This window comes from Lepidothrix coronata, unplaced genomic scaffold, assembly GCF_001604755.1.
Source record: "Lepidothrix coronata isolate B3197 unplaced genomic scaffold, Lepidothrix_coronata-1.0 Scaffold10, whole genome shotgun sequence".
Taxonomy (NCBI): Eukaryota; Metazoa; Chordata; class Aves; order Passeriformes; family Pipridae; genus Lepidothrix; species Lepidothrix coronata.
The window spans coordinates 5677988-5692617 of NW_016690190.1; the positions used below are offsets into that span (position 1 = coordinate 5677988).

A 14630-nucleotide genomic window follows, 5' to 3' on the forward strand; every position below is an offset into this window, starting at 1 on the left:
GCTGTACTTATTTTGCAATGCATTCTCCCCTTTAAAGATTTCAGTTTGAGGAGATTTTCTTCCCTATTTGCTCTATAGTTTGCAATTATGGAAACCAATTTTACCCACCTTTTTTTTTTATTTTTTACTTTTATAACATCAGAATTTCAGTGAACAATTCCTAGAGGAGTTTGGAACAAACAAGAGAACTCAGCTTAAGAACCCTGAATCTCAGCCATATCATATTTGCCAGAGAGTACAAGGCGGCTGCATGAGGTTTTCTTTAATTTCCTTTCTTAACAGAACTTAAGATAAGTTTTCCAAATATGATGTTGGCCTCAGGAACATAGAAAGCATGAGCACAGAAAGAAGAGAGGAGTCCTAGCACTGGACAACAAACATGAAGGGACACCACAAAGCCTTGAGTTATTCTGAGAAAAATCTCAGAATATGACAATTTTCAGCAAGATATTTGTTACCTTGAGGATATAAAATACAGAAAGGGAATAGTTGCAAATAGATATCTCCTAGAGATCAGCACAGTTCATGAAGCAGCAGCAACCTAAAGCTGCAGAAGGAATTATATCTGTCATACTAATTGTTCTAGTGAAGGCTCCCTTATGAGATTGGGGACCTAAAAAAATTTGCCACACACACTTACAAAATCGCAAATCTGAAGTTTGCTTCTCTCAAAAAATTGAACTTGCTGTCCTATAGACTAAAAATAGTTCCCAAAAAAGGGTCAGTTCTTTCAGGAACTCTGTCATAGTGCAACCTCTTTGGACAAAACAAGAGGAGCATGTACCAAATACTGAGACATGGCTGAATGAACACTACGTGGCAAAGACTTTTTGTCAACTTGAACCGGATTAAGTCTCCCATCTATAAGGGAAACTTTTGAGGAATTTTTCACATTTAATTTGTATGACCCAAGGCGAGCTGATGCAGCTCAACAGTGAAGATGACCACCTTTTACAAAGCACACACTAGCAGTTTGCAGTCTGTCTTTTCAGTATCTAAAGAAATCAGGCTTTCATCTAGGTCTAATCCTTCTTTTTAAACCATAACCTTTCAACAGGATGAGAATGCCAAGCAATGGTGGTGACTATTGTCATGGAGGTAGTGGAGCCCAGCACCAAAAGATGTTATGACCAAAATGGCTATACTTATTTTCTGGGGTCCTAAGTCTGTGGCTAGTGACTGTCAGAATGCTGCCTCTTTGTTTAAGAGATGTAAAATAAATAAGCTTTTAAGTCAGAGATGATAACACCAATTACAGTATCTTTCAAGTAGAAATCTGCTGACTCATCAAGCTCAATATTTAATTTAGTACAATCAAGACAAAGCATGACTAAAGCAATCCTTTTTTTTTTTCATTTCTGAGAAGTTTTCACTCCAAATTTATATCGCATAAGCTTCATTATAAATTATGGTTTAAAATACTTACACTGTATTTTAAAATATGAACATTTCAAAGCATTTCCTTTGAAACTGTGTTTTTAAAATTTTTAACATTGTATTTCTGAACCAAATTAGAAGCTACATATAATGCATATGTTCACATGTTATAGAGATACATGTATATGTACTTACACATGCTTATTTTTATATATGCATACATACACAAAACATACACACTGTACATTTTGATACTGGAAAATTTTGACAGAATTTTTCACTTATATAAAATTCTAAATTTCAAGCTTCCCCATTTAAATTATGTATGGTTTGCATCAAAGTTATTTGTGCAAAGCACTAGATGTCATCAGTGTTCGCCATGTCACAGCTCAGATCAAAACTTCCCACAGTGAGTTTGGCAATGGAGTAAATAAAACAATTAACTCTTCAGCAAATAGGACAGATGACATAGGGATTTATTGTTCTCCAGCAAGCACTGAAAACTGGGTTTGCTCAACTTTACTTCCAAATCACCTTTTACATTTTAAGCAGTCAGGAGTTCACAATTACTCTTCTCTTTAGAAGAGGCACTATTTAGAAGCCTGAAGCTAGAAAATGCTGGATGTTTCCTTGAGGGTGCCAAAATCTTTCAAGCTCTTGTGGCAGACAAGATGCTCAACAGCTCGGGCAGCAGGACCCTTTCTCTGTGTGGCACTGTACCCCTTCTGAGATGATGTCAACATCGGGGCTGGCAGCTTGAGTTTTTCTCTGGCTTGCATCCCAGGCTCCTATTCTGGTTGTGCCTGGGCTGGGCTTGGATGCACAGAGAACAAACACTGGCTGTACAGTCCCCAAGGCACCCCCTGCAGCCTGTGCATCCGCCGGCACTGCCAGCCTGGACAAGGGCGCTCTGTGACATCTCACACGCCACATGTTCTCCCTGTGCACGGCTATTAAGAGGAGTGCTCCTCTCCTTTTGTTCTCCCTTGACGTTATGCCAGACCTTGTTCAAGCTGAATTTAATGGCAAAAACTCCCTCTGACTTGCAAGGGAGCATAACCAAGCCTGCCTGTATTTTAGTGGGGTTTTTTCCATATAGGTTTGGTCATATTGAAGAGTACTTCATTCCACTTGCAATTTCAGGGACATCTGCTGCTATCAAAGCAGGAAAAAAAAGAATCTAACCTTCTGCAAACCCAGCAACTAGGTCCCTTTCTGCTCTTTGCACTAAATATCTACTCAGATCACACTGACTTTTTTGCAGACAGATACTGTGTTTACTAGGAATATTTCTAGCAAAACCTGGATATAAAAAAGCCACAAAAGTAGAAGTCTGAAAAAAGCACACATGGTCAAGAACATCACTGGGAATAATCATTCTAAAACTGGCACTAGGGTTCACAGGATGTGTGTCTAAACTCTTCAGGACATTAAATTCAGCTCTTACCTGCATGAGCTGCTGCTTCAGTTTCTGTATTTCTGATATGTTGAGCTCACTGAAGAGGTCAGAGACGGGGTGCAGAGATTCTCCTTTCCTACTCGTGGGAGTTCGGTAGTCACCGTTGAGTTTCACGAGAGGCCCATGGATGTGTCCGTTCATTTTGTCATCATTGTTGGGCTCTGCCCCGTCTTCTGAAAACTTCAATCCATCTACTGATATATTAATATGGTTATTATACATACTATCATTGAGGTTGATATACTGGGAGAGTTCCTTCCTCAGATTGTTCTTTTGCTCTCTTTCATTTTTTAAAGTTTCCAGAGCTTCCTCCAGCTGATGCTCAGCAATCTCCTTCAGCCGGATGGCATCTTCTAGCTGGCTATTAAGCAACACTGTCTCCTCCTCAAATCGTTTAATCTCATGCTTTAAGCCTTCATATTCAACCTGAATTAGACAAGACAAAGAACATTCATAATACTAAAACTTGAGTCATGAAAACCTGCCATTTATCAGCCCTATTGAAATATTTCAAACTACTGTAGTTTGAAATACCAGACATTGCCTGCAGCTGCAAAGAACTGACTGAACAAAAAAATGCAAGAGGAGCTCACTCTGTCAAATACTCCAGCATTCACTTTTTCAGCATGTGAGAATCAAGAAATATGACACCTCTTTCTGAGTAACTTATGATAAACAATGTACTTCATGGAAAGATGGATGTTTAGTAGCAGATGTCCCACTAGCCACAGATTTACTATGAATTGCCCTAAGCAATGCTGATATATCATGGCATGTATAGATCTCTCGTGGTTTATGATTTGCAAGTATTCTGAAGATGAGTTCATATCTAAATTCTTACTAGATATGAAGTCACTCAGGTAGAGACACTCTCAAGTATCTTAAACGTTCACAAGTATCTTGGTGTCTTAGTTTTCAAAATATGGATGGAGGGTACAAAACCAGTAGAAAAGCCTCACCTCTCCTCTCTGTATTTTACAAGGGTCTCCATTATTCCAGAAGCATTTAATTTTAAAAATTAAACAGCAAACTATTCGTACAATCAGTTTAAACTCTAAGATACCCCAAAATTGTTAGAGATTTTTAAACTACCAGAAAAATGCAGTGAACTCAGCCCCCCACAGCCCTTAAACTTCGTGTATGGATGCCATTCTGGAGCATGTGGCAACCCGTTGCTCCATCCACACTGCCTGAAGTGCGTCCCAGTGACCTGGTACAGCCTCACCAGCACTGGAGGGACTTGCTGGTCTTTCTCCTTCTCAGAGGGCAGGCTCCCTGCCTCACACTGAGACAAGGTATTTTATCAAGGTATTTATGGGCACTGTGGGCCGAGGAAAACAACAGCTTCTCTCTTCTTTAAAGCACCTCCTATGTTTATGCAGTCCTCTCTATTTCACCTCACAAGAAACCAAGCCCAGAAAAACCCAGTCTAGTTTGAAACCAGTTGATCAGAAATATCTAGACAGTGCAGGAGATCCCCACTGAAGAATAATGTCCTTCCTCATCTTCTTTTTCACTGTTGGAAAATCCCACAACAATGAAAAGGAAGACTTTTGTTTGTAAAGGTCCATGTCCATGCTTGACCAACTCTCCTGCTATAGCTTGGTGAAAGGGAAAAACAAATGCTGAATTTTCATGATTCCATTAAAAAACCTTTTTAAAAGTTGAGGTTTTTATAATTCAAATGCAGTAGTATGCATTACTATCTACAATCTTAAGACATTGTCTAGAGTATTATTTTATTTTACATATCTGTATATTTTAACAAACTAAAACAAGATTCTGGCAAAAATAAGAAAATCCACCATTCTTATTGGAGTAGAATATTTATCAACCTGTCAAAAGTTTTGTATTCGCAAACCTCTGGAAAGACAAACTTAAAAACCAAAGCGCTAATCTTCAAATCCAGAAAGTGGAAACATCAAACAACAAAGAAAGTTCCAAAAGTCATACTGGGGATTCTTAGAGACAAAAGGAAAATTCATAAGAGTTTCAAATCTCCATTTAGCAACCTGATATCTCTTCTGACTGGAGGGACACGTACATCTGAAAAATTATGAAATACAATCAAATAGCTATGTTTATAACTTAAGGACATTAAAAAAAAAGCCAAACCCAACAAAACCACCAATACTTTTTCAATTTTAAATCCATATGCAAAACACAAATCTGTATTATCTATATGGTTACCTTATCATAGACTCTTGCTTAAAAAAGCTACAAAAAAACCCCAATGTAGATAACGATATTTTAGCATCAAGACTTATAACATATGGGTTTGTGAATTCAAGCATCAAAGTATAAAATGCTCTTAAAATTTTATCTTGTAGATCAAAGTTATTTTAGGAGTCACAAGTGCAGGGATATGTGATGCAAAATGACTGATTTTTAAAGTTACTCAGTATATGGCAATGCTTTTTCTCCCCAGACTGCTGGCATTCAGTTTCAGTAAGAATGAAATATTCTGACAAATACAAACACTTGCAAACAGATTTTATCTTGGGGGAAACTAGAACAGTCCATAAAGGAGTCTTTTATTTCCTGATAATGTGAAAATGTCTCCTATGAGGTTGGTGAGGAAAAAAAATCCATGCCTCAAAGGGGGAATTTGCTGGCTAGGTAAATAACTCTGACACAAAGATGATCTGCTATAAATTCAGCTGCAGGAGTGTGAAAGCCTAGGCATCTTCATAAATAAGGAAATTATGTGCCCGTTTCTATTACCTGTGTATTCCCTGCGGCACAGCTCTGTTGTTTTAACTGTTTCCATTGCATTTGTGCTAGAGCAGTAAAGCAGCAGTAAAAGGGAGCTGAAATGGCACTGCTGATTCCTGCAGGAATAAGGCAGCTTTGTTCCCAGGCTGCCATTGGAAACTGTGACAGGGCTGGCTCTTTGATAAAAGCCCTGACTGCACTAGGCATAGGTTAGGAGATAAGCCAGGGGCTGCAGTGCAGTGCTGTTACCCTCTGAGCAGGTAAGGAAATGGTGCTATGAAGTGCAATGTGATGCTGGTCTGGACAGTGTCTAAAACACTGAAATCATCCAACTTGGACACTTAAATATTGATCACAGCAAGTTAACTCTTCTGATGCGAGACCAAATCTCTTTTGTACCGTTTAAAGGACAACTGTGTTCTTGATTGCTTTCTTCACAGTACATACACAGCCAGCAGTAAAGGAAGTGTGCTTTTGTAAGGAGGAGGGAACAGACCCCTTGGCTGCTTATGCCTGGATGCAATGGGGCTGTTGTTTACTGTGGTTCCGTAACAGCACTGCAGTGAGAATTACAGTGTTGGTTTACCATCAGCTGCAAATGAGGAAAACAAAAGAAAAACCAGGAACACCTGACATCCCCTTTGCCTATTTTTGAAGCTTGCTACACTTGAAGGTTAGCATGGCTGACAAGAGAGCAATGCCAGCACAGGAAACCCAAGGGGCAGGAAAAGAAAAGAAAGAAAGAAGAAAGGAAAGAAGAGAAAGGGAAAGGGGAAGGGGGAAGGGGAAAGAAGGGAAAAGAAAAAAGAAAAGAAAGAGAGGGGAGGGGACAGAAGGGGAGAGGAGGAGAGGATTATTGTCCCTCTTCTACACTTCAGAAGAGGAAACAATGTACAGGAAACCAACTAAGAGGAAATGGAGGGCAGAACTTTGCCACTGGGCACTGGAGTTCAGTGTGCAGGGAAGGAGGACAAGAAAAGCAGGAAGCAAAAAGATGCAATTCTATGTATTTTAAAAATTCCCCTCTGATTACATAGGTCTGCAATGAAATATTTCACCAGAACTTTTCAAAACTGAGCTAAGGGCCTCCCTATATTTCAAAAGTGGCAAGTAACACTGTCTTAGAGTAAGTGATCAGCAAAAACCCAACTGAAAAAACCCATACAACAAAACTTCTATCACTGCTTTACAGGATCACATTATGGAAACCGGAGAAAATGGTGTCACTTTACAGTACAGTGCCTTGAGTCTTTTGATACTTACTTGATTCTGTTTCAGTGTGGACACCAGCTTCTGTAAAGTGATGTTTTCTTCTTCAAGCTCTGTGTAGTCCTGCAGGAGTCTCGCCTCTCGGAACTTGTACTCTCGAATTTCATCCTTCATTCGTATCCTCTGTAGTTCCACCATTTCGTTGTTCTGACAAAAGAAAACACAAGTACATCACCATTCATGCACAGGCCCTTTAATGATGAACACCATCCCTAGAAAACACCAAAGAAAAGACTAATCCTCAAATAGAAATGATTTAACAGTGCATATCAAAATGGCATCACCTATTAATCTGAGGCCAAGCAATAATTTCAGGTGGGTGGTGGCAATGCTGAAATGAGAACATCTGATAAAGAAGCCTGATTAAAACAGTTTCAAGATTAGGTGCTTACTGAAACAGAAAACCTAGCAAAGCTTTAGCATCTCATCAGTTTCATTGCTCTACAATGCAGTGGGGTTTAAATAAAATTACCACCTGTTTTCCACCAAAGGATGCTTTCTACATTCACGCAGAAAAGCGGTGAGTACTGTCATCCACCCTGTAAAGACATCTGCTATGGAGCAAGGTGCACTCACACATTTGTATCTGCAGGCACTTGAGAGGCACACAGGCAGGCAGACAGCTGGAAAGCACTTGTCAGAAAACCTGACAAACACATGCCTGTGCTGAGCAGGATTACACTCAGCTCTCAAGAGCACACAAGGTCACCATTTTATTTCTCCCCTTAGCCCATACAGTGCCCAGGCAGCCTTACAAGAGAGGGCATGAGGGACCAGTTTCACCAAAAACTGCTTCCATCAGATTCCAGCTCTGACTGAGTTTGACATCAAGGGTCAGGTCACTCAGGAAAGACTCCGCTGGCATAACCACGATGTAAAATCCACTACAGGAGGATGGAATTAACACAGCTGGAAGAGAACAGTGACTGATACAGTCGGTTGGCAGGAGCAACCTCCCACCCTGCTTTGAAGAGAAGCCTGCATTTGTCTGATTAATAGAAATAGGTGTAATCAGTCACATTCCTGCCTGCAGGAGGATCCTGAGCATTGCCACAACAGCTGGTGGAGAGACTTTATGGATGGAGCCCTGTCACTGCTGGGATGTCAGAAGGAGCACACTTGGGAAGCAATAATGAGTTTCTGCAAAAGATTCCAGTGTGGAGGGAGGGCAACCCCTCCACACTGATAGCTACCAGGCCTGATAGCTACCAGGCCTGATAGCTACCTGGAAAAAAAAGATAAATGTTTAATAGATCATTACAGCACAAATTGTAGTCAGGGAGCTCTAAACTGATCAATTCTCATAACTCACCGTCTTGGTACTTGGAGGATAAAACTCCACATTCTGAATTAAGGATAAATACAACTTTGCTTAGCATCTAGGTTAAATAAATAATTACAAAACCCCAGAGAAGAACTTTGCAAAACATAAAAAAATATGTTGATGCAAGACACATTGATGCAAAGTCCTTTTAAAAATGAAGCCTTTCTGTTAAAGAAAACTAAAAACCATCACCCTCCTCCTGGCAGCTAATTAAGAAGAAATAAAGAAAGTACCTAATTTCTTATCTGAGGGCAACTGAAAAGATCCCCAGTGGTAGAAGAGTCACAGACCAGTAGATAAAATAACTCTGTGTAAATATTCCTGCATCTATCACTGCCCAATAAACCTCTGAGTGATGTAAGAGGAGCAGCACAACTGATTTCACAAGGTGAAGGCATTTTATACCCCCAGGCTCCCTTTAAATGCTTTGTTTCTGCCAGCGCATCCCCAACTGTGGCAGTACTTACTCTTGCTAGGTGTGGGTACATCTGCAAGTCTGAGGCAGTATGTGGACAACACCAAATGCCAAGTATAATTAAGCTGCTTTGCAACTCTCCCAGTGTTTGGAGGATGATGAGCCCAGGGAATGAACTGTCTGACATCTCTCCAATGCTGACAGGAGTCCTGGGAGAAGGAGCCTCCTGACAGGAGTCCAGAGGAGCTCTGTTCAGTCAGCCTTTCCCAGCAGTGCTGCCTGCACCACCGTGGGGGGAGCTCACCACCAGCACCAGCCAGGACAGACCTGCTCGTGATCCAAACTGCCTCTGCTATCAACGTTGCTGAGTGAAAAGAAGGCCTCTCCAAAAGGCCAGTTTGGATGTGGCTTTGAGCACCCTGGTCCAGTGGAAGGTGTCCCTGTCCATGGCAGGAAGTTGGAACTAGATGATTTTTAAGGCCCTTTTCAACTCAAACCACTCTATTATTCTAAATGGGATGAATGAAAAAGGTAGCCAGAAATGGAGGATGTGAACAAAGAATTTTTACAGAATCCTGATATAATATTTCCCTGATTGAATACAAGGCATGCTACTTTGAAAAAGCCTTGAAAATTAATTCTGTAAGGTCTGAGTACTCCTTTGTCTCTCCTGTTATTGCAAACAGCAACAGAAGACATGAGCTACCACCTTTCTGGAGTGCACCACCACTGCCTTAAGAGAGCAACCACATTTCTTCTTCACTCGTAACTGCTGCTTCCTACATAACCTTGGAGGTATAAAAAGAACCATTTATAGTTCTCTTAATATTCTTACACACAGAGAAATTATCTTTGCAGTGCAACCTCTATTTGTCATTACTCATGGCATTTCACCAAGAAAGAAACAGTAGGAAAAAGGAAGGCTCACCAGTTGGAACATCCCATCTGCCATGCCTGCCCGAGCGCTGCCTGCCACAATTCCCATGGCCAGGGCCAAGGCCTCTGCTGGAAGTAATTCTACTGCTCTGCCACAGATAAACTCAGCACATTACAGAATATGGTCTCACCTTTTCAAAGTAATGTAATATGTACATTTTGTCACTTCAAACACCCTGGAGTTATTCTCCATGCTCCAGATTCCTTCTCCTATTTGCAAACATGTGCATTATGCTGCAAAGTGCTCTAGTGCTCTCACTGCTTCCTATGAAAGGTGGTGATTCCATGTTACTCAGTAAAAGCCTGGCATTATTGAGGTTTTCAAGTGAGTAGCCACAGGACAAGCTGGAGAGCTATTCTGATTTCCTTTACACAAGACCTCTATATATTTTCTGCAAGAACTAGGCCTGAACTTATTAAAAAAAATTCATGTTGAATTTATTATCTGTTACTGCTAGTAAGAAGGATATATTTGTTTTCATCAAATGCTCTGATTAAATACATTATCTTCTCACAATTCTATTGCTATTTTGAACTATTTAAAATACGTATTTCTTTAGCAGAACATCTGCAGTTATAGAGGAGGGAGCTTGATGTACTGATACAGTGGCAGTAAGATGCAAACTTTTTATTTGGCCTCTTCCGAGGTGACTTGGACTTCTATGAAAAGAATATCAGAGGATTTAAAAACACAAGGCAAAAGGAGTTTTTCAGCAGGGCAGTTATCTATATGAGCCACTAGAGGACAATGTAACCCATACTATTTGTGAAATAATTTGTAATTAAACTTTACTGGTAATCAAGCACTGAGCATTAAACTTGCAGGACAAAGGAATTGAGCCAAATGCTTTTATGAGGGCACTGCCTCAGGACTTTTTACATTTCCAGAGTGAATTCCCCTATGAACTGCATAGTGGATCTGTAAAAACCAAATTAATCCAAGAGGTGGAGCTGATGATACACGAGCAATGTTTTAATGGCTGAAAATTATTTTCAGTCCTAGCCATCAGCTGAACATGGTGCAACGGTTTTAATGGATCGGTGCCAAGGAAGAAGGAAAAGGCCTTTCAGTGAAGCTATAGAAAACAACAGAGTCCTTGTCAGCATTGCATCTCATTATAAGTGAGCACTAATTGTGAAAGATGTCAGTCACATAGCACGTCTAATGAACATACACATAATGGGAACAGACCAAGAGAAATGAGAAACAGAAGGCTCAGTCGAGATAAAGTCTGTTCAGCTCACCTATCTACTAGTGCCTGTATATATTTTCAGGATTACCATATATGAAAAGTGAAAGACATCTCTAGGTTTTGCAGAGGCAAGGATCATGTCTGTAGAGTACCAACCATCACTTCAATCCTGACAGGTCTCTGAGCGTCAGTGGAATATAAAAAGTTTGTACTTCTTAGCAAATTAAATGAAATGTATGTGAATATATCATTCATTTTTGATTCAGCATAGACTTTTGAAATGCTGTATTTCATACGCTACAAGCAGAGCACATTGTAATAATGGTGTGTGGGTACATTGTAATACATTGTCTAATATCAATTAATTGCAAGCAAGAAGATACTTTAAAATGAACGAATGCAAATGGCTTATGTTGAAAACTATGAGAAAGAACTATGAAAAAATGCATGATGCCCTCAGGTTAATTTTCATGTCAGAACACCCCCAATGCTGCCCTAGGAAGCCACTTGTTATGCTTGTATCCTGTCAATACACCTAATGAAAGCAAACTGGGCAAGGTGAGCACTGAAGTCCAATGGCTTTTGGTTTCCTGAACTCTAAACAAATAAACTGAACTTGTTGGAAAGTGGTAGTGTTTTGAAGCCTTCTTTAGAAAGTGAATGCAGTTCCATTAACTACTGTGGTTCTCCTCTATGCTGGAGTACATAAAGGGCTTTTTTGTATTTCTGGGTTTTGTCTACTAGTTTTTATTCCAAACAAAATTGGAGAACCACTGTTTGAGCTTTTTCCATACATTCCATTCATTCAAATTTTCATTAAGAGATTTAAGGTTCTTACTGCAGCAAAACATAATATTTTTCACACTGAAAAATACCCATATAATCATCAATTAATTATAAACTCTAAACTATTCAGACTAAAACCCTTCTTCTTTGTTAGACTATGCAAGCCATAGCATGATGGTGTATGTAACTTTTTAATTTTTGTAACTCACAAAAGAGTAAGAGAACAACAGTAAAATTGTAATTTTATAGCATTGTATTATAGCTGATGCAGTATAAAATCCCACTTGATCTGATGACAATTTTATTGCATGAGCAGTAAATTGAATATAATAGAAAGTTTATGCTCAGCCTAATATCCGTGATGTGTTTGTTGACAAGTCTCACTGTAAATTTGTATGTCATGTTTACTTTACTCTGCAGAGGAAAATAAAATATATATTTTTTATGAAGAACAGTAATAGTGATATCATAGAAAATACAATTTAACAGGGGCTGAGAGAAGAGAGGATGAAAGTGGCAGTGTCACTGAAAATCTTCAGGAAGAAATGAAACCCTCCAATACTGCCTTTTAAGTATTAGTGAGCCAGGCATTACTTTATTCTGGCCAGAGATATGTAGGAAATCATTCCAGCTACATATATCCCTTTCAAGGCTTTTCACATATTTATACATTTTAGCAAACAAAGAAATTAACATTCATTGGTTCTAAGTTACAGAATTCTCTTCACTAATTAGTATTCTAACCTTTATTGGCTATTGATCTCTCGCCCTCAATGCTAATTTGGTCTGAATGCTTTGGTCCTCTTATCATTCTTCCTCAGACAGTCTCCAACCCTCAAGCTGTAATGTCTTTGTTAATCTCCTCTGTACCTTCTGGTTACTCCAACGTGTCTTTGAAGGACCATAAATTTAAGATCCGATCTTCAACTCCCTCATGCTTTGTTTATTGAAGCTTATCAGAGCGAGTCCAGAGAAACTCAGAGCTTCGGTGGTTTAAAGATCACACCGACAAGAGTCAGTGAAAAGAAACCTAGCCCCCTGCTACCATTAATTTAAAAAAATTAGGAAAGTCATATCATTTCCAAAAGCAATAGAAGAGCGAAAACCATTTTCTTTATTTGCCATCAAGTGTTTTAAGTCCGCAGAGTCCTCTCAACTAGACTTAAAGTTTCCTTCCCTCATATACACTAATACTTAACTTCAACTGAAAGAATGACATTTTCCACGCTTCCAGGTATATTTAAAAACATAAAGAGATTTTGTAGATGACCTAATGCCACCTGGTCTGACCCTTTTGCAGAGTTTGCAGCCCAGTCCTCCTCATTCATACATGTAGATACCCAGCTAAGAAGGGCTGGAGCATCTCTTACAGAACTATTATTACTTTCTTTTCAATACACTATATAGTGTATTGATATAGATATCTCTATATCCCAAAATAAATTATTTCAAATATTCTTTTTCACCACTGTTAGAAGTCTGCACCCTTCTTTTTAACCCGAATTTGTCTGATCTCATCCTTCCAAAAGTTTCATTTAGGTGGCTTTACTAGAGTTCATTATATTGCATCTGCTCTAAGCAGTTGTACTGGCATACTGCTTTAAGAACATAAATGCAATACAGCTCCTACTGTCCAAAACCAGAAACTACTAAATTTTGAAATTACGTACAATTCTGACATTCCTCAGCTTTAGATATATCACTCATTGTCTCAAAACGAGGAAGAAAAAAAAAAAAACACAACCCAGACATACTACTGTGCACAAGATATTTCTGAAAATATATCTGTAGCATAACATAGGTACCTTTAATCTTTCTCTTCTATGGATTTACTTGCAGGATGACAGCACCAGCAAAGACAAGGATGAAAAAAGTCATATATTTGTTGGCTATAGCATATTAAATAGAAGCCAGATCATGATAATGTATGTTTCAAATTCCTTCACCAGCAATGGGTCTTAAATAAAGTATTTACAATACATCTAATAATTTAATCATCTGAAATGCTCAATGCATTTAATTGGAATAGCTAAATCTAAAGAAGTAGGGTGAATTTCTATCAAGGGCAATTAAATGGCCCATTTATGTACTTATCACAGAGTTTGAACCATAATATTAAACATTGTAAATCCTCCTATATATAAACCCCTACAAAGTAGCTATTTTATTGACTTTTATATACAAGTATATATAGAAAGGTAGAACTAAGGAATGTTCTGGTAGTATAGGTATTAAATTTTCCTGTTGAATATCGTGGCCACATAATATGATAATAACTTCTTTATAAACTGATATGAACCACAAATGTCTAATCATGCATGTTATCTGAAAAATAATTATTTGATTTGACTGCATTTATAGCAATTAACGCATTCATATTCCTGCATTAATTCTACATAAATCATCAGTTAATGTATTAATTATAATTAGTTATAATTCATATTAGCACTCTGTAACAAACATTGCCATAATATCCTTAATTCCTTCAAAGGAAGAGAAACTTCACCAAACCAAACTTTATCAAAACAGTGGGAAGGAAAAGCCAGACTCCAGAGTTACAGCACAGTTCAGTTCATATGATCCTTCCACGTATCTACAGAATGGCATCATATATGGACATATGATCATTGCAAATGGCAAAATATCAATTGGCTGGAAGAAGTTTTGCCATAAGGAGGACATTTTGGATGCTACTCATCCATCTCCTGCAGCTCTAGTAGCATTAAACATATCTGAGAAGTGGGAGAATTTATTTCTAAATTCCATACTGGGTAAAAGAAAGATGATGACACATCCATGCCTTGGAGCAGGCTGATAACAATATTCTGCAAACACAGCACTCCCTACAGGTAATTCAGGCCTAGACTGGCTTTCAAATTTCTCCAAGTACCAAGGGACAAAACCATGTTCACCCACACTCCAAAGGCCAGTCCCACTCCCGCTTATAGAATCATTTAGGTTGGAAAAGACCTCTGAGTTCCTCAAGTTCAACTGTTAATCAAGTGTTCCAGAAAGGCTGATGTACACCAAAGTCATCACAATCATCACAGCTCCCCCATCTCCGAAACACATTAACTATGCTCAGGAGTGAAGATTTGGGAAAGGTCATTAACCCTTCGAGCCTGCGCAGTGGATTTTTTTTTTTTTTTTTTTTTT

The 14630-nt window shown here is 38.8% G+C and overlaps 1 protein-coding gene across 5 annotated transcripts in view; it reads right to left on the bottom strand.

Moving 5' to 3' along the window:
* Positions 1-14630, bottom strand: part of BICD1 (BICD cargo adaptor 1) — a 171280-nt gene that overhangs the window by 44140 nt on the left and 112510 nt on the right. For all 5 annotated transcript variants that reach the window (XM_017804894.1, XM_017804891.1, XM_017804893.1 and 2 more), the window contains exons 3-4: positions 6815-6967; positions 2825-3262 (exon numbers count right to left, since the gene is read on the bottom strand). In XM_017804894.1, the coding sequence (XP_017660383.1) occupies positions 2825-3262; positions 6815-6967 (591 nt within the window). The remainder of the gene's footprint in view (positions 1-2824; positions 3263-6814; positions 6968-14630) is intronic.